At 38.8% G+C, this 21672-nt stretch overlaps 1 protein-coding gene across 2 annotated transcripts; it reads right to left on the bottom strand.

Moving 5' to 3' along the window:
- Positions 1 to 4715: 4715 nt before the first annotated feature.
- On the bottom strand, positions 4716 to 20764 carry npffr1l3 (neuropeptide FF receptor 1 like 3). Of its 2 annotated transcripts, none has more exons than XM_087269583.1 (4): positions 14645 to 14720; positions 12557 to 12993; positions 11183 to 11282; positions 4716 to 7726 (listed from the first exon to the last, which is right to left on the bottom strand). In XM_087269583.1, exons 2-4 carry the CDS (start codon positions 12936 to 12938, stop codon positions 6832 to 6834), a joined length of 1377 nt encoding a protein of 458 aa, XP_087125709.1. In that variant the 5' UTR covers positions 12939 to 12993; positions 14645 to 14720; the 3' UTR covers positions 4716 to 6831. The 2 variants fall into 2 exon arrangements, with proteins under 2 accessions (XP_087125709.1, NP_001082858.2); NM_001089389.2 differs by lacking the exon at positions 14645 to 14720 and adding an exon at positions 20655 to 20764 and having other exon boundaries at positions 6145 to 7726; positions 12557 to 12917.
- Positions 20765 to 21672: the final 908 nt, after the last annotated feature.

Below are 21672 nucleotides of genomic sequence, written 5' to 3'. Positions count from 1 at the left end.
AATTTGGAGTGTGTAAGGGAGTTTCCCAGTACTGGGTTGCAGCTGGAAGGGATATGTTGGAATAGTTCATTCCGCTGTGAAATAATGACTAATCCGAAGGAAAATGAATGAATAAATATAAAGATTATGATTGTCTGTCACCACAGTTGAGCTGAAAAAAAAAAGAAAAGCTGGGTGGAAATTGGGCCAACAACATGACTTTAATTAGTCAAACGACTTTAACTTTGTCTTTAGAGCTTTAACAAAACCAGGAGTAAACATCATCTATCATTATCCTTCATTATTACAGTAATATTTATCATTATCAAGGGCTCAACATTAATGCTGAGGATGAAAGGATAAGCAGTCTGATTAAAATGTCAGAAGCTGCGAATGATTGATTGCATTACATTAAATGATATTCGTGATTAATAATGGATTATTCATCAAAGATAACGAGATTATGACAACCGCTGCTTACACAGGCTGTCTGCTAACAGCTAATATTACACCGTGAATCAAAGTACACTGATAATATCCGAAAATGAGCAGTTTTCAGTATTTTTTGATTGATGTTTTTATTTTTCCTCATTCATTTCTGCTTTTGAATTGTATTATGGGATATTGATGTTTCCTCCAGCAACTTTTAACCTTAAAAAAAGTGTCTTTTCTGCACATGTATAATAGTTTGCAGTGCTATAATCTCTGTGTTGGAGTTGTATAGGGGAATACCCAACCTACGTCAAACATGACGTCACACGGGTTCAACCGCGCGTAGCGGTTGCAAAAAAAGACCGGTTCCAATAGCAAACGTGGCGTTGGGCATGCAGTAAGACGCCAAATTTGAACCGATTTTACCGTACACCACACTGCTTTTAATGCCAACCGCAAACGTCTTTGGCTAACAGCAGAACATCAGAAGAGCTGAATAGAGTGAGGAGCTAATTAAAATAGCTGAACTCTGCAGTTCTTATGTTATTTCAGGCAAGTTCATGCTCTGCTGAATCAGATCTGAATCATTTTGATTGCAGCAATGATTTCAGCAAGAACAGTTCAATATGGAGAATTAAACTGAAATGCTCAGAATGAAATGTAAACATGTGTGTTCACATACCCTGCCGTACAGGTGCAGTTCACTGTCAGAATGTTCTGCTTGTTGATGATGACCCAGGCCTTGTACAGCTCCGTCTTCTTTCCTTGTCTTTAGCTAGACAGAACCTTGCTTTTAAGCACTACATAGTGTTGAATCTGGTCATCATGGAGCATTATATCCTGCACATGACCACACACAACAACATTGTAGACATCCAAAGACTTGTAGGCCTTTAACTTCTCTTGTAAAATCACTTGGAGTGTCAGTGAGATAGTTGTGTATTTGGGGCTGGATGCTTGGTCATTTCGTCTTATCTAATATCCATTGGGAGGGTGCTATCGCAGATGGACCTGTCAGATGAACGCCGCTCCCTTTAACCTTAATTTAGCAGAATCACTGTGCTTATCACTGGGTGACGAGCTGTTATAATACGCTGTAAGCATTATGTAAACAATATATATAATCAATATAGCTTTTCTCTAATACAGCAACAAACTCTGTACCACATCAGATGTCATTCCCTCGCTGTAAATGCTAGCGCTCTCGGGGTTTTTCTGCAACTTCGATGCGCACGCATGCTGAGTGTTTACAAACCGGTAATTCATCTATATTACACTACAGAAACCTTAAAATATTGTGCAGCACATTTTCTGTTATTCTACACACTAGATATTATTTCTGATGTTATTTCAAACCTCTAAAATGTCAGTAAAAGTCACTTTGTTAAACTGTAGAGCTGAATTTACATCATGCAGTTCACAACCGCAAATAAACACAAAACACACAGAAACTGATCATTATCAGATATTGTTTTACAGTGTAGAATCAAACAAACCCACAGCAAAGCAAACAACACAAACACAACACACTAATCTCAATATTATACACGGTCATTGGGGACTGTGCCATGCTGCCTGCCTTCACCCACATATAATCATATTTAACTTGTGTTTTCTCTGTTGACCTGCTGTCAATGTACTGTGCTCCTCTCATGCACATCCATGTTTCTACCCTCTGTCATGTGTCTCATAGTTTATGCACAGTGTGAAAGATGCACAGGGGCCCCAAACCAGCAGGGGGTCCCTATTCTCAAGGACTGTATAGTGATGACTAGAGCTGTGCTTAAGATCTGTTTTGTGTTTGATTGTGGCTTAAAATTATGAAACTGCTGGATTATGGACCTATCATGCATGCTCCTTATTACATGATATGCGTAATATGCATCTCTGCTGTGTCTACAGTGTGTGTTTGAGTTTGAGCTGAGAATATCACACAGATGTTGTTCTCCAGCTCTCTGAAACTGACCCTTTCAGGCTTGGATCCTCATTGTGGCGTGTTGGTGACTGTCGCTTTAAATGCAAATGAGATTGTGCTCTTTTCAGAAAAGGGCGGAGCTACAGACGGCATAGCTTACCTACTTATGATACGAAAAAGAGTTTGCTAACAGTAGCTAACCTCATATATTGTTCTATTTGAGAGTCTGGTGAGGGAGACCAGGTAAAACAAAGCATATATATATATATATATATATATATATATATATATATATATATATATATATATAGCTCATGGCCGTGACAGCTTTTCTCTTCTAGTTTGCTTTTGAAAACACTATGGGTTGGGTTTAGGGAAAGGTGTGTGTGGGTCAGTCTATATCAAGCTGATGTATTATGCACCACATGCTGATCGATTTCTCCCAGATGGAGTTAGTCAAAAATATACACAGCGCCCTCTAATGGACTTACGAGAAATGGTACGTATGAGGAAACGTGCCAGTAATGTATCTGAGATTGTTAGAAATGTACACAGCGTTCTCTAGCGCATGTACAACATATGGCAGGTATGAGGAAACATGGCCCAGTAACAATTATGAAATTGTCAGAAATGCGCAAAGCGCCCTCTAGTGGATTTGTGAAGACAAAACCTGCAAGCTGAGATAGCCCTGTTCATGTATTTTGCTGTTCCCCAAAAAATCTATAATGAGCCTGGTTTGAATAAATTGCGCTTGTGTGACACAAACCGTTGAAATGAATGGGTTTTATAAAGCAATGCTTTCTGTGTCCACTGTGAAAGCCTCTTTAGTCCACACATTGACTACGACTAGAGGGAGAGTGACACCTGCGCGCTGGACACTGCTGGGTACTTTAGCGCAGCATAGCTTTTTTTGACTCTTTTTTTTTTTTGCCAAATTTTGCTGCATCCTTAAATCAGACCCCTAGTTTTTCACAATTTTATGATCACTGAATCCATCGCAAAATCAGCAAAAAAGTCGCAAATAGTTGCAATCCTGCAAAATTCTTTACTTAAGCGCAAAATAATCTCAAAAATGTAAATAATATAATAATAAAATAATAAAATAGTAAAATAATATATATAATATTACATATAATTAATTTATTTCAGTTTGTAGTTTATTGTTTTACATGACTTATAGACGGCGCATGCGCAGCGCATGTGGTGTATTTGAGTGTCTCACGAAAATTGGCATCTCACCTGGGCCTTCACGATCATTACATTACACTACAAGGAGGGGGTGGTGGAATAAGCAGACGCAGATGAAGCACAATGTCAATGAAGTCAATGCAAAGATGGGATTAGACATCCTGTGATGCAAATCGAGTAAATAACACGGCGCAAACTGGGTGTTTTGTGCATTTGACAAACTTTAGACTGCAAAAAAAAAAAAAAAGTGTGAGCAAACATCTAACAAACGGAGCAATGGAACAGAGAACAGCAAGACGCTTACAATGATGGAGGTTGCTTCAAGGATGGCGGCTGCTGGACGTGACTGAACTGAACGACATTTTTTGTGCTTTACATGTGCAGCTGGTATTATAACATGCGTCAAATCAGTAAAAGATTTCGTTTAACTTTCTCTGCTGTTAGCCAAAAGAAAACGCTTCCCCGTTGATGAGTTTTACAGCAATCTGTATTTTAGGTGTATTACAGAAGGGGAAGCCCTAACACGTGTCCTGAGGGAGGTACATGATGTCAGATGCTCCCGGGAGGGAAATCTGAGAGAGAGAAAGTGTGATCCTGGATAAAAATAAGAGATATACAACCTTCCTTTGGCTTCATTCCTACCGTTTTAAATCTGTTTCAGATCTTGTCTGGACAAGAGACCAAAATAAAGAAGCTTTATTTTTAAGCATTGTGTCAGATTGCACACCGAACATAGTAGGCTACCTAATATGGTAATTAAGATACCATACAGTATATATGTATAAATTAAAATCGCAAAATTGTCCTCAAATTTCTGGGAATTACCACTACAAATTCAGTCACCGAAAAAACAAGGGGGTCTGCTAAATACATGTGCTGCTAACTTCCAAAACAGTCAAGTCATGTGACTGTCAGACATGACTGATACCAGAAGGAAAGGCTCATCCTTATGCCTAAATCCCTTTGAAGGGTTTTCCCTCGGGAGTGACAGCTTTGAAGGGATGAAGAGTGTAGGGGTCAAAATAATGCAATTCTTTGAAACAAACTGCATCATCTTAACTAGGTCTAGGATCAGCTCTACTCATAATAACAAGACTTGTGTTTCTCATTACAATTTTCTGACAGTATTACAGTTTTAAATTGTATTATCATCAAAACTGGATTATCATGATCCTAAAAACTCACAGGAAATCCTGGAACATTGCTGTTACGTAAATACAAGTTTATATAGACAGTTAATAAATATACATATGTACACATACATAGATACACAGAGTTATACTATGGTGCACTGCTTTCATTAAAAGTGTTTGCTGTACATTATTGAGAATATTGAGCTGAAGCTGAAGTAAATCACAAACAAAATGAGTCAGAAAAAAATGCGATTAGATATTTTCATCAAATCACACAACCCTTTCTGGCTTTTATAAAGCAGCTTGTTGCAATTCTGTGACAAAACAAGGTAAACATGGATCCCTGTGAGGTAGGTTTCCAAGTGTGGGTTCAACAAACAATAGCCTGAATCAGAAATCAAATGTTCAACACAAAAAGCAATCCACATGTAATAATACAAACATGACTATACAAATCCAAAACCCAGGGATCCTTGTTAATGTTGTTTGTGACAAAATCGCATTGAGCTGCAAATGTTTTCTGTTGCTCATTTTCTGATACAAGACATGCCTTAAATGTGTTTGACATTTATTTTTGAACATTTCTAAGTCAAACATTGATAACATTAATAACAATAATAACTCGACTTATAGTTGATGATGTGTAATGCTGCGTTCACACCAGATGCGGAACGCGCGTCAAGTGAGAGTGATTTACATGTTAAGTCAATGCAAACGCGCGAATAGACATCCTGCGGCACGATACGCGCAAATAGCGTATGACGCGAAATGATCGTTTTGCGTGTTTGACGCGCGTTTCGCACGAATCTCTCGAGTTCGAAAATATGAACTTCAGCGGACATTCGCACCGCGTTAACCAATCAGAAGCTTGCTCTTGTGGGGGCGTGATTGTGACGTATCGCCTGTTGTCGGTGTTCCTGGGAAAATCCTCCAGGCGACACCGACAACAGTTCATCAAACTGGGCCGGGCTCAGTCAGAAGCACTCCGTCATCCAGGTTCAGTTTCTGGAGGAGTTTATGAGCTCACAGAGCTGGATGCACCTCTGAAAATATCTAGTAAACTCAGACACGACCCTAAACGTATCGACGCTGTTTTTCAGCCTTCATAAAGCACATAAACACTGATATTTTCTTCACAAAATCCAAGTTAGCCATTTAGCTATGAAGCTAGAGTCACCGGGCAGACAGAAGCCCTGCCCATCACGCGAATGTTCTCACGCATCTGTTCTGACGTGAATTTGACGCTCGAATGAAGTGAGTAAACTCAAATGTTTACACGGCTATTTACGTACGAATAGCGTGATTTATCCGCGCGTTCCGCGTCTGTTGTGAACGCAGCATAAAAATGTCAGAAGGTGGATTTCTCTGCTGAATGATCTGCATCCTGATCATCACCAATACTGCAGAAGACCTACTGGAACCAGCATGGACCAAGATTCTCACAGAAATCAGTCAAGTTTGGTAAAGGTGAAATCATGGTTTGGGGTTCCATTGAGTATGGGGGCGTGCGAGAGATCTATTTATGCAAAAACCTGAGGAGATTTCTCTGCATGAAGACTCGCGAATGGCAGACTATCCTCTTGCTGAATCTAAAATATGGTAGCTCATTACATATGAAATACATGTGGATGGTGTGTCGAGACGATACTAAGGATGAGGGTTGCTAACGAGGACATAACTAAGCAACATGAAGCTCCGTTAATGAGAAAAGTATGTTCCAAAGTTTGCACACTCTTCTCTTATACACACTTAAATGTATGTACTGTTTCTTCACAAAAAAAGCACATACTTTTAGGACGTAGTATAAGCAAATTAATACGCAGCATAAGAGTAAATATGAGCACATACATTTTTGGGTGAACTACCCCTTTAAGAGCACCAGTGCTACCAAAATAACAAAACTTTCCAGCTCTGTTTACAACTAAGCAGAAATGTTTGCCAACAGTCAATGAATATCAACAGGTTAATCTGACACCAATATATGTTTAAAACAACATGAGATAAAGGAAGTAGTGAGTAACTGTTCATTTTTTGGGTGAACTATCCCTTTAAGAGCACCAGAGCTACCACATGAAAAAAAAATCACGTCAAGCTCCATGTAAAACTAGAAATGTAGTTTATAATCCATTCCCACGATTGCCAACAGGCGACGGATATCAACCTGACACAGTCGGCTTTGGGTTGTCAATGCTCCCATGCGTTGTATATTTTCCCCCCCACCGATGACACCTTTTCAATCTCCTCAAAGTGAATTTCTCTTCTCCCAGATGAGCCAGAGTTTCCCCCTTCGGCCTTATTTTCGATAGTTGACGCCCTCCGGTGCTCCAGCTCCAGCCGAACACACCCTGTCAGATCGCTCTCCGTGAAGATGCGGTTCGTCTTGCTGCCCAGAACGCCAGTGTTCAGTGGGCTGCAGCCCTGACGGGGGCGTTTGACTCTGAAGCGCATTTTCCGTCGGCGCCGAAAGCAAGCCTGCCGCTGAAACACCGCCTGAAAACCCCGCTTAAAGTTCTCATTGAAGTAGCCGTAGATGATGGGATTGACGCTGGAGTTGGAGAACGCCAGCCAATGGGAGAGAGGGAATATGTAGCTGGTTAAGATCTCCAGACTGTCGTTGTCTGGATGGCCGTAATCAGTTAGCATCATGAGCGTCCAGAGCGGCAGCCAGGACAGCATGAAAAGCAGCGCCACCATTATTAGCATCTTCACCACACGGATTTTCCTCTTTCCCTGTGCATTAGCATGCTCGCTGACGGCTGCGGAGTACAGCTTAGCGCCGATGCGTCCGTACATTAGCATGATGAGCGCTAGGGGGATCACGTATATGTGTATGAACAGCACCGTGGTGTAGATTTTCCTCATTTCTGGGTCCGGCCAGGTCTCGTAGCAGGAGTATAGTGGGTATGTGTTGTTGTAGTCATCGTTGTATATCATGAAGTGTGCTCGCTCTTGCTCGACGGTGAGCATTAGGACTGACGGAAACATTATGGTGAGGGCGAGCAGCCAGATCGTGCCTATTGAGACTTTGGCGATGAAGAGTGTAAGTTTGGGCTTGAATGGGTAAACGATGCAGCGAAACCTGCGTTTCAGATGAGGAGAAAAGAAATGTGTGTTATTATTATTATTATTATGATACGCTTATGTCACGCGGCCGCCATTTAAAAAAACAAAAGCAAGGCTGCGATGGGAAGAAACTCGGAAGTATAGGATCAGCAGCACGGTAAACATTGCAGCATGATGCTGTGGACTACACTCCTCCAGCTGTTGCAGTTATTTCAAAGTGCAGCTGTAGTGTACACATCACTTTAATCTCATTCAGTTCAGTTTAATTTAAACAATTAAAAGCAGATTAGACATTGAACAACATCACAATCTCTTTAAGAGTAATGCGCTTAATGCCCCGTTTCCACTGACTGGTACAGTACGGTAGAGATCTGCGCGGGACTACATTTTGAATCCCGCTCCCGCCCGCACCTGCCAGGTTTTAGTCCGAATCCGACCGCTCCCGCTTACATATAGCATTTGTTGTCCCGCTGCCCGACCCGCTCCCCCTTTTTCTACCCGCCTGATCCCGCTAAAGAGCGGGGGGAGAACAAAACCGAAAACCACCTAGCTATACAGTGTCCAGACAGCCTATAACAAGCTGTCTGTGTAAACACACACACACACACACACACAAACACACACACACATAAGCACCAAGCACACACACAGACAAAGCTCTTTCTCTCTCTCTCATTCGCGTGTGCGCGCACTATCACACACACACACACACTCACACACACATAAGCACCAAGCACACACACAGGCAAAGCTCTCTCTCTCATTCGCGCACGCACACACACACACCTCTCATTCACACATGCGCACACACACACATACACACACACAGCAACAAACAAGCTAAACACAGCATTGCGCTATTTCATTTACACACATACATACGCGTGCTCGCTCGGGAGTCGGGAGCGATATTGCTAGACGGCCCGATAGCGTCCCAAATTAAACCCGTTACCGACCGCTCCCGCGATTTATTCGGAAATTTATGCAGACCTCTACAGTACGGTTCGGTTTGATAAGCTTTTATGGCTGTTTCCACTCCATACTGAAAAAAATCGCTTAAACCAGCCTAGGCTGTTTGGCTGATTTTAGCTGGTCAACCAATCTGGTTTTAGAGGGGTTTTGGCCACTTCCAGGCTGGTTTCCAGCCATTTCCAGCTTGGTCTTAGCTGGTCAGGCTGGGAGATGACCAACCAAAACGAGCTGTGTCCAGCCTAAACCAGGCTGGTCAAGCTGGTTTTAGCTGATCATTTTCTAGCCTGACCAGCTAAGATCAGGCTGGGAAATGGCTGGAAACCAGCCTGGAAGTGGCTAAAACCCCTCTAAAACCAGTCTAGTTGACCAGCTAAAACCAGCCAACCAGCCTAGGCTGGTCCCCTAAAAGAGAACCGTAACATACCACTTTTTGGGCACCCTTTGCAAAGGATACCAACAGGCCCAAAAGGGTACCATAAGGCGGAGCTAGACGTGCAGCTGGATGCTATTGGCTTATAGAGAAGCGTCACTCGCAGAGCAGGAGTATGAAAACAAAGAAAGCGCCATGTTTAAATACACAGCCGAGACATTACACCGTAATAATATACACATGATAACAAGCCATGGATGACCTGAGCTCAAACAAACCTTGTCGTCGTCTTGAAGAAAAGCTACAAAGAAAACAAAATCTGCCATGTCGCGCTGTTGTTTTACGAGCCTGTGTAAAAGTGCGAGCGGTTTCACTTTGTCCTGGGAGCTCGCGATCGTGCCTATATTTAAAATAAAGAACTTCTTGAGCTCATATTAATAGCGTGCGCGTGATCATTGAAGTGCTCTGACATCCGATCCTGTCAGAAGTGACTTTGTCGAGAGTGAAGCGCCAAAAAACAAAGGAGAAGCCCGAAAAAACAGCAGCAAATGATGCTTCTGCAACCTAAAACATGAACACACTGCCATGTTTAACTATTATCATCAGCTTCTGGACTATTCTGAACTGAGGACGGAGTTACTCTCTAACAGAGGCTACATGTGCTGCTGAAGAATACACACGCAGATGAGAGGTCTGCTCTGACTGTGGGCTATATCTCTGAACCTAAATAAGGACTAAATGTCTGCTGTGTGTAGTTTTTCAGTAATTGGTCCCATATTGAAGTCTGTAAGGTTCTGTGTGTGTTCATATATGTTCATTTATTTATTTATTTTATATAATTGCAGATGTTACAGTAGGCACACTATCACTGATCTGCGGTTATAACTGGTCATATCTGTATAAAGCATAGTGAAAGCATCAGTTCATTAACTTGAGTTAGATTAAATGGCATCTACAACGTGTGTTTGGAAAAGAAAATGTTAGCTAACGACTGCCATTTCCCTTAACTTAGCTGAAAATGAGCTCCAATATCTTTTTAATTTCACTATCCAATCAGAACGGACGTTTGGGTCACTCGATAGGTGGTGAAATGATAAGTTTGTGTCACTTTCTCTTCGCTGATATGATGTACAGCCAGGTACACAACAATATGCCATCGCGGACAGTGACTCCAGGCGATACTTCTGCGTTTCTTCCCGCCTCAGCCTCGCTTTCACTTTTAAAATGGCCGCCGTGTGAAATCAAATTTTGGTAACACTTTAAAAACTTACAATTAACAATTCACATCATTTACTATTAGCTTATGACACCCCTGAGAGCATCTATTCACTTACGCCAATGTGAGTAAATTAGTGCTGGGCAAAAAAATAATCGCAATTAAATTAAATCACATCCAAAATAAAAGTTTGACATAATTAAAAATTAAACATGGAATCCCACGCCAACACAGGGAGAACATGCGAACTCCACACAGAAACACCAACAAACCCAGCCGGGACTCCTAACAGCGACCTTCTTGCTGTGAGGCCACAGTGATAACCACTGAGCCACCTCTGTGTGTATTTATTATGCGCATGTGAAATACACACAGGCATTCATATATTTGAGAAAATTATTATTTATTTTTTGTGATACAATAGGTATGTGCTGTATATGATACAAATAATATGTGAATTTAAATATCTATGTACCAAATCAGCTGTGGATAGTTTTGCTTCTCTGTTGTGACAGGATTCTGCCACTTCAATCTTCGTTAATTCTTCATTTTAAAGACGAAGCCATTCGTACCTCTGGCTACATAATTCGTGATCTCCGGAAATGTATACAGGGCTACGTTTTCAGAATGAGTCTATGATAAAACCTTGAAATCTTTTACTATAGTGTACACGTGTGCACTTTAATAATACCTGCAAATACTGTCGAGTTCTAGTGCTGTTCTAGTGCACAAAACAGAAAGCGTCATCAATGAGCCCTCATGAGAAACATCAAATGTGTTTCACTGTGTGAATAACTAATTAGTGCTTCCAGCAGAGCCGAACACTTCAGATACGAGCAATGACTGACACAATACCGCTGAAAACTTTGCTTGTTATTTTACTTCATTTGATTTGCAGAATGATAAACACTTACCTGTCCACAGCAATGGCGACTAATGTGAAAACGGATGCGGAGACGGACATTCCCTGCACCAGACCACTCAGCTTGCATACAGTATTGCTGAAAGGCCAACCTGATGAAGACACAAACATCTAATAAATAATCCATTTATTTACAGTGGAGGAAACAGGTATTGAACACATTTTCATTTTTTTTCTAGGAGTAATACTTCTGAAGGAGCTGTTGACATGGGATTGAAGCAGATTTTGGTAAAAGCCCAAACAATACAACCATAAAACAAAATAAAATAAATCTGAAAAATTAGTTCTGTGCTATAATAATGGAAAGATATGAGAAAGTGCTGAACTACTGAAATGTGCTTAATACTGTGTATAAAAGGCTTTATTAATGACGGCAACCTAAAGACGTGTCTCATATGGAGAATGAAGCCTCATGCAGTGCTCAGGTGTGAGTTTCTCAGTCTTCATCAGAGTGTGTAAATCTTGAAGCTTTTGTGGGTCTCATCTTTCAGATCTGAGCTGTTTTCTATATTCTCTATTGGATTCGGATCAGGTGATTGGCTGGGCCATTCTACAGCTTGATTTTCTTTCTCTGAAAGCATCTGAGAGTCTCCGTGGCTGTGTTTTGGATCATCGCCCAGCTGAAATGTCCACCCTGGTTTGATCTTCATCCTCCTGCTGATGTAGATGTTGGACTGAAGCAGCTGATCTTCATTTGCACTGAGGAAGGGCAGAGGCTTGCTGAAGAACTACTGAGAGATTTCAGCTGCTGTCTGGGCTTTCACTGCCCAAATACACCTCCCTTTCTTCATGTGTTCAACACCTTTCCCCTACGTCATTTCACTTTATTACACAGAACTTCATTTTTAAACTAATGAGATTTGTTTTCTTTGCATATATGGGTTTCTTTTTGTTAATGGCACCTTTAGAAATATGCTTTCTGAGAAAAATTGTGACATGTTCAATACTTATTTCCCCCACTGTATATAGCACAATTGAAACAACTCCAGTTGACCAATGTCAAAGGCAAATCAGAAAAACTAAACATAGACATAGCCTAAGTAATCGGATGTACATAGTAAACATCTAACCAGGCATGCAAATTTCAGAAACTGTGGGTTCAATTTTAACGATCTAAGCGTAAAGACTTAAGTGGACGGCGCAAAAGCATTAAGGCCATGTCTGAATCCACTTTTGCTATTTTACAGATGGAGAAATCTGCTCTTGGAGCAAATGCATTTGCTGTTTAAACAGCACAGGGCAAAATATTAAAATGACACCTGCGCCGGCCTGAAAATAGCGAGAGAAAAAAAAACACTTGCATTTTAAAACACTTTAAATACAGTGCAAGTGTATGCTAAGTCCTTATATTTCTACAGTTTCTCACCTGTTATGAGGTTGTCCACTAATGTTGTGGGAATGCAAAAGATGCCAACCAGCAGGTCACTGACGGCCAGATTGAGGATGAAGATGTTAGTCACGGTCCTCATGTGCCGGTTCCTCAGGACTATCACACACACCAGAGCGTTCCCCATCAGGCACAGCAGGAAGATGAACAGATAGGCCAGCGTGAACAGCGCAGCCGTCGGCAGTGAGTGCTGGTAATACGGAGACAGGATGATGCCTGCCATTGTGCTGGAGTTGGTCACGTTGGTCTGGTTGGTGCAGTGGATGTTTGAGAAGACGCAGATGGAGATATCTGCCCATAATCCCACCGTCTCAGAGCCCTCCATTAATGCGAAGCAATTCTGGGAGGACACCAAATACATATTAGGACAAATCTGACTCAAGTAAGAGTGCTGGAGAAATCATGTGCAAGAAGGGCTGTGCAATGTGAAGATATACAGTTAGTCAGAATTATTAGCCCCCCTGTATGTTTTTTCAACCAAGTTCAGTTTAACGGAGATAAGATACACATTTCTAATCATAATAGTGTTAATAACTCATCTCTAATAACTGATTTGTTTTCTCTTTGTCATGATGACAGCACATAATATTAGACTAGATATTCTTCAAAACACTAGTGTTCAGCTCAAAGGCTTCACTAGGATAATTAGGGTAAAATTAAGGTAATTAGGCAAGTCATTGTATAACAGTGGTTTGTTCTGGAGAAAAATTCAACCCTAATATTGCTGAAGTGGTGAATAATATTGACCTTAAAATGCCTTTAAAACAATTACATCTGATTAATTATTATTAAATTTATTATAGCCAAAATAAAACAAATAAGACTTTCTCCAGAAGAAAAAATATTATAGGAAATACTATGAAAAATTCCTAAATCTGTTCAACATCATTTTGGAAATATTTGAACAGTAATAAATAATTCACATTAAGTTAATAAGACATCAACAGTATGTTGTTTTGCAATATTGCATGTCTTTACGTGGATGCAGACAGAAACATGAGTAACAGCAATGTGAGAACGTTAAAATCTTAAAAGTACAATGTTTACATTTAGCGTTTTAGTTAGCAATATTTATTATTTTTATGTTGGACATGTAATTATTCATTTTTAAAAGAAGATTCATTTTTATTTTATATTTCTATATTTTTAACCAAGCTTAGACCTGTCACAATAATCAATACATTGACTTATGGTGCACAGAACCTCAATCATTTTTGGTGTTTCAATATAGAATTATAAATAACACTACTCAACTACAGGTAAAGTCTACTCAAAGTATGAGTACAAATAGCCCTTTAAAAAGTCCTCAAGAGTAGTAAGTAATGAGTAGGGCCAGACGGAATCTGCGGATGTTTTTTGCTATTTCTGTGGAAAAGTTAGGTAAAAATCTGCGGATTTCTGCGGAATTATTTTGAGAGTATCCAGCGGAGTATCAAAACTAAAACCTGAATATATGAAACAAAAAGTAATAAATTACTGAATAAAAACTGAATAAATTTAGATTTACACATTTACTCAAGTAAATAAACAGAATTAATGATGGGCTAAAAATCTGCGGAAATCTGCGGAATTCTGCGCGCACAGATTCCGTGTGGGCCTAATGAGTATTATGCTGTGAAAATTACTCTGCAGATTAAACATGTAATGCACATTAATGATGCACAATATGTCATTTCAGCATCGTTATCGCATTGTGCTCATTTGCAATTGTCACATCGCGAGTATACGCAGGGCTGAGTCTGGATTATAATTTAGCATTTTGCAAGCGTTTAAGGCCTGTGACTGTGTACGGGTTTTAAAAGCATTCAGGCTAGGGCTGCATGATATTGGAAAAATGTCATTTGTGATATTTTATTTTTCTGCAATAAATATCGCCATACAGAGTTTCACAAGATAGTTGAACTGTTCTATTTGAGATAGTGAGATAGTTGAATAGCTCTATGGTTTTCTGGGGAGTCTAACAGCATCCAGGTACAGAAATGTATTGATCGTAATAGAAAAATTCTTAGATCAAAAAAAATGTGTTTTAAAATACAGATGAAATAAGACAAAATTAATATTTTTTACTTAAAACAAGCAGAATTATCTGCCAGTGGAGCAAGTGAAATATTCTTGTTTTCGCTTTGAAATGTAAAGATCTGAACTAGAAACAAATACAAAAATTGTAAGTAAGAAAAACTGTTTGCATAAATCATATAAACTCCATATAAATACAGTGATTAAATACAATTCTGTTGCTCCTGCTCAACTATAATCAAGACTCAACAACATTAAATATCTTTGCAATGTGACTATTGCGGATGCACACATTCAGCAAGCCCTAATTCAGGTATAAGAATATTTACCGCTAACTCTGAAAAATGAATAACGCTCGTTTATAAAACGAAGACTATGCAGTCTTATTTTATATTTGATAGTTCAATTACTGTATACCTGAATACATTTCGACCCTTTGGAAGACTGTGAAAAAAGCCTTTAGTTGGTTGCTACTAGTCAGGAAATGTCCATATGGTGGAAAACAGAGGCTATTAAATGGAGAAAAATGTAAACATAAGAAAATCATTGAGACTGTAAATCAGCCGATTGCCTCTCGCCTACGCAATACCTTAAAAGACATATTTACAAAAGTAAAGGCTAGCTCTAAGTGGGCCCATTAAGCGGAGGCTTATTATCTGTAGGTTACCACCCTGACGCCACTGATCCCTTTTGCATTCTCAATTCTGTGGAGCTAAACACACAGCCTTCCTCATAGCACACAATAGTTGTTTGCACTACTGCATGTGTGCATAGACTGTGTGTGTTCATGCATTATAGCACATGATTTTGTACTGTAAGTGTCAGCAAACAGTTAGGTTAAAGGCTGGAGATGCTATAAGAATGCAAAGCCATTCATCTTGTCTAAAAAGAGATTAGCCAGTTTACAAGAACTGTTCAACATTCTCAAGTTTACTGCGTTAATGTTGCATGTGCTGGTCTCATATAAGCGCACCACTCAGCTATTCTCCATATAGCTGCAGTCAGAGCATGAAACAGGAGGACTGGACTGCCATGTGGCTACACTGTGAGTCACAATTGCTTTTCTTACAGCAGGATTACAGTAGCAATGCACTTATTCTTCTTCTTAGCATGATCTAATAACTAATAATCTATATCTTGTGTGCATGTGTCTCCTGATTAATAGCAGCATTTGCCTTTAAAAGACGAATGAGAGCGCATGTGTTTGGACTGTGGTGGAAACAAGAGCACCGATCACTCAGCTTAGATGGCCGGCCAGCTCTAGAAAGAGTCCTGGTGGTTAAACATCTTCCACTGACTGATGATGGAGGCCGCTGTGCTCATTGAACTTTCAGAGCAGCAGTCACCTTCCCCAGCCTTGTGCCTCCAGACAATACTGTCTCAGAGGTCTACAGACAATTCCTTTGTCTTCATGCTTGTTTTGTGCTTTGACATGCACTGTCAACCCTGGGACCTTATTCATCTTATTCTCCGTGGACGAGCGGGCGCAGCCATTTGAATCATTTTGGCTTCCGGTCTCATTCACATCCATTCATTTTTAGAAGTTAAAAACAGCTCGTTTTGCAGCTTGATGTTGCAAACTGATATTTGCTTATTGTCTTATTCTATTTCGTGTGTAAAAGTGTTTCCATCATAGTCTATGTGCATTTTCTTTCATCTAATAAAAAGTTGATCCTGCTCAGTCTTTGTATGCACATTTTCACATTTAATGCACAGCTTGGATTGTGCAATAGTTTAAAATGTGCATAAAAATCGGTGGATGGACACACAGCTAGTGTCCTCCAGCCTTTGCTCGGGTTTCTTCTCTGTTCCTCCAGTGTTTATAACCGCGTCCTCTGGTTATCATGGGAACAGCCATAAAAGAGATTAGTGTCATGATAATCTTGGCGTATACGCAGTAGCTGGAGAGACCTGGAAATGACGTGTTATAAATGTAATTACAGCTTAAGCGACAACAGTAATTGAACAGGTCACTTCAGAGTTTAAAATATGTAATTTAATAGTCTTGGATGAACTGCCCACCCCGGGGTGCTGCAAACATGGTCACCAAGTAAACAGACTTTCCTTGAAAGGGACTTTCAAGCCCCGCTTTAGGATGTCAGACCCTGAGAAATGCCATGCAAGCAAACAGAGAACTTTCTAATCTGAAGGGAGGATCTCCAAAAGTCCATGCATTCAGCTGACCCTTCACCTATCCCTGCCCTCCCTTCTATATGGCCTGGGTCACTGAGGAGTTATCAGGAGTTCCAGGATGCCAAGTTTCTAAAATACCATAGTGTGGTTTCTAAATCTGAATAATTGATGCATTTTAACTTGTCATGCCAGTATTATTTTAAAGGTCTCAGCGCGAGTAAATATCTCAGTTCTACATCAGTTGTGCAGATCAAAAATAGAGACCTCCGGTTTGGGGAAATTCTGCCTTACTGATGTAAAAAATAAAATCTTTGTCAAGCATTAACTTTTTACCCCCAAGTAGTATTTGGCTTTTAGGTTAATATATGACAAAGGTCTTTGTGAAGCTTTTATTATGATTGTTTGTTCCAATTTGAGCATGTAAAGGGAAGGTACAAAGGTGTAGCTGGGATTAACTGGCTTGTTTGGTTTGGGACTTGTAGAGCAGCACATCGATGGATTTGCTCTTCAGTGTTTGGACTTTCAGCAGTGAAAATTAAACCACACTGAACTGAACTGAACTGAACTTCAGCTCTGAACACTGGAATGACACGGTTTCAGTTTACTAGAACTTCTGTGATCAGCTGCTTTGACACAATCTACATGGTAAAAGCGCCGGAGAAATAAAGATGAACTGAGTTAAGACGTACAGGTAAAGTCAGAATTATTAGCCCCCTTGTTTATTTTTTCCCCCAATTTCTGTTTAAAAAAAAGCTTTTCTCAGCACATTTCTAACAGTTTTAATCTCATCTAACTTTTTTTTTTTTTGTCATGATGACAGTAAATAATATTAGACTAGATATTCTTCAAGACACTTCTATACAGCTTAAAGTGACGTTTAAAGGCTTCACTAGGGTAATTAGGTTAACTAGGCAGGTTAGGGTAATTAGGCAATTTATTGTATAATGATGGTTCGTTCTGTAGACTATTGAAAAAAGCATTTAGCTAAAAGGGGCTAATAATATTGACCTAAAAATGGTGTTTAAAAAATTAAAAACTGCTTTTATTCTAGCCAAAATAAAACAAATAAGACTTTCTCCAGAAGAACAAATATTATTAGACAAACTGTGAAAATTTCCTTGCTCTGTTACATATTATTTAGGAAATATTTAATAAAGAAAAAAAATTCAAAAGTGAGCGAATAATTCTGACTTCAACTGTATGTGCTGCTTCTGTAGTGTGTGGTCTGCTATACGTCACTAACTCTTAGATTTATCTGTGAGCAAGATAGTTAGTTTATTATTCTTTAATTATATAATTGGTATGATAAATCTTTACCTGACAAATAAAATGGTATTTGATTGATAGCTATAGCTATCGAATATTTTACATCTGCTGTCTTTATTAGTTTCAGAAACACTGATTTTTTTAAAACTTAAAACGGCATCTTTGGAGATATTTTCTGCTGGAGATACTGCTAAAAAACAAAATGGTTTTAAAGCCTTGACTTTTCCAAACCGCGGTATACCTTGAACACAGTTATCGTCCCATGCTTATGAGTAATTGAACAAAAAGTAGTGAAACAAACAATACTAAATATACAATATTTACCAGAGTAAATATACAGTACAGTACCGGTCAAAAGTTTGGGGTCAGTATTTTTTTTCAGGTTTTTTTTTTTTTAAGAAAAAATCCTGTTCATTAAGGCGCGTTTATTACATGTAAAAAAATTAATTGTTAAATATTCATAAAACATTTAAATAACTGCTTTTTTATTGTATGTAGTTTCTAATGAAATTATTATTCCAGTTATTATTGTTTTTATTACTATTACCATTAATAAAAGTACTACTAATATTATTAATAATAATGTGGCCGGACGGTGGCGCAGTGGGTAGCACGATCTGCTCAAGGTTGACCGTGTTGTGTGTTCAGAGATGCTCTTCTGCAGAGCTCGGTTGTAACGAGTGCTTATTTGAGCTACTGTTGCCTTTCTATCAGCTGGAACCAGTCTGGCCATTCTCCTCTGACATCAACAAGACATTTGCACCCACAGAACTGCCGCTCACTGGATATTTTCTCTTTGTCGGAGCATTCTCTGTAAACCCTAGAGATGGTTGTCCGTGAAAATCCCAGTAGATCAGCAGTTTCTGAAATATTCAGAGCAGCCCGTCTGTTTCAAAGTCACGTAAATCCCCTTTCCTCCCCCTTCTGATGCTCGCTTTGAACTGCAGCAGATCGTCCATGTGATTGGCTGATTAGAAATTTGCATTAACGAGCAGTAGGACAGGTGTACCTAATAAAGTGGCCGGTGAGTGTGCATGAACATTGACATTAAACATCTGTTTATATTTTCCAAAACAACCAACCACAGAGTTCTGGTATCAGAAAAATATCAATCTGCAAAAATTTTTATACATTAAATGAAGAAAATAAGCATGCGTTATTGATGGGACCCAAAAAGTCTGCGAGTTTACAGTATACACGACACTTTGTAGAAATTCTGTGAATTAAACTGCACAACCCAACAGAAACAATGACCATCAATAGGATAAGAGTCGGCTCACTATTGAACAAACTTGACTGTTGATTTTATTTGACTTTCATGCATTTATAAGGGAAAGGCTTGGTTATGCATGTAACAGATGTGCACTTGTGTGACTGTAGTAAATCAAATATCAATGTTTGAAAACACTGACATTTCTGAGTATTTTAACAGAACCGTAAAACACTTGCTTACACAAAAACACAGAAACAGTTTTGCTATTTTGGTTAAAACTTTTTTCATGGTGAGGTTGACATTTGCAAGAAGTTGCACCTATATGCAAATATTTAAAGTACATAACAAAAGGTGCATACACTGCAAAAAAATCCATTAATTACTAGTTTTTGTCTTGTTTCTAGTGCAAATAAAAAAAAGTCTTGAAAATGATCATTGATTTAAGATCAAGCAGAAGATTGAGGTAAAGTTGGTTATACATTCGTTCAGTGACTACGTGTGACATATTGTTTACCATGGTATAGAGTTAAAGTTGGTTTTATATTGGGATATTTAGATATTCTCCTTAATAATATAATTTCAGAAAAGTAATCTTTGTTCATTTTAAATAGGGAAATCATATTAGCAGCAAATGACTACCAAAGTACAACATTGTTCACAGTGAAGTAGATAGTGTTGATGTTGTTTAGAAGTCATACTTGCATGCTAATTCCGATCAAATATTCAAAGTAACATGCTAAACAATATAGAGTCTACTAAATGAACGAATGTGCGAATATAAAACCAACTTTACCTCTATTGGTACTTTGAATATTGGGTCTGAAATCAAAGGTAAGTTCAGATCAACATCAGCACTGTTTATTTGACTGAATAACTTTGATAGTATTGACTGATAATATGATTTGACTATTTAAAATTAGCAAGCAATACTTTTCTGACATATTATTACGGAGAAAGTCTGAATATAACAGCAACTTTACCTCAATAAGCAAATACTGTCTTGTTTTTAGAAATAATGTCATAATTAAGTTTTAACATTTTTAAATTTAGTTTTAACTCAGTTTGTCTTTAAAAACAAGCGAAATAATCTGCCTGACAGTTATGTGAAAGCGAAAACGAGATCGTCTTACTCCATTGGCAGATTATATTTGGACTACAAACAAAACATAAGCATTTCTGCAGTGTAAGTAAACAAACGAGAAATAATAGTTACAAGAAAAAATCAAGCATCCCCATCTGACAAAGCGCTCATCCATCATCTTTCAGTCAGTATGGTTAGTTTATATCATGTCAATATAAATAATTTCAGTTTTATTCAATGATGACAAAACAGCGGCGATGATTCTGAATGACAGAACTTCACCTCAGGTGCACAAACCCGATAGAAGTAGCTTAAACAGTTGATAACATTGTTAATTTAGCAGGTAATGTGAATTACAAACGCCTTACCTTACTGTTGTTCAGGAGAACTGATGAAATAAAGTCACTGGTGGAATAAAATCAGTGTACAAAACAGCTCGATTGTACTCGCGCGCGTCTGTGATCAAGCGAGGCTCTGCAGATGTCCGATTCGCGAATCGAAGCTTCTAATTGATTCAATTGAACCGACTACGCGAGAGACCAGAGCAATCCGGCTAAAACACACAAAGCTCTCGATTATGCTGTAAAACTTTACATTTATCTCTAAAATAATAAGTGGTCATATATTTCACCTCTATGAAACTGAAAATATTTCCCATAGCTGGTAATGGAACACTAGTATCGAATCATTTATCTGAACCGACTCTCTGAATGAATCCCGCTCACGTCACTCACACTACACGTTTGTCATTTTAGATGCTGCAATTAATGTCGAGCTCTGATTAGAGCCGCTGATTAATAATCACTGGGATAGAAATAACTCACGATAATTACAGTAAGTGAGGCGTTTATTGTGAGTGCTAAAACCTGTGTAATTAAATAAAGCGTGTACTATTCAATTTGTCGAGCTATTATTTCACACAGCTCCATAATCAGGTCAACTTCATTAGTTACAGCTACTGTAAGCGAGACTAATTTCTCAGCTTAATTAAATAAAAACAAAAAATAAATGAAATTTTAGTAAAATATATACAGTAATATATTTTAAACACCTCAACTAGTAGTATTTTCTATTCATTATAGCAAACTATATTCAAGTATTATAATAAAAGTAATATACAGGGTGGGCCATGTATATGGATACACCTTAGTAAAATGGGAATGGTTGGTGATATTAATGTCCTGTTTGTGGCACATTAGTATATGAGGGGGCTTGTAAATAACTCATGAAAGAATAAAGCTACGTTAAAACCAAGCACACCATTGTTTATCTAGTGAAATTCCCAATAAGTTTATTAAGGTGTCTCCATATAAATGGCCCACCCTGTACATTACAATATGAAGTCACTTTAAAAAATTAAGCAGTGCAATGTGAAAATATGTGTTC

This window comes from Danio rerio, chromosome 10, assembly GCF_052040795.2.
Source record: "Danio rerio strain M-AB ecotype USA chromosome 10, GRCz13ab, whole genome shotgun sequence".
Lineage (NCBI taxonomy): Eukaryota > Metazoa > Chordata > Actinopteri > Cypriniformes > Danionidae > Danio > Danio rerio.
The sequence above is the reverse complement of the archived record's forward strand: the minus strand, read 5'-3'. Positions and strand labels throughout refer to the sequence as shown.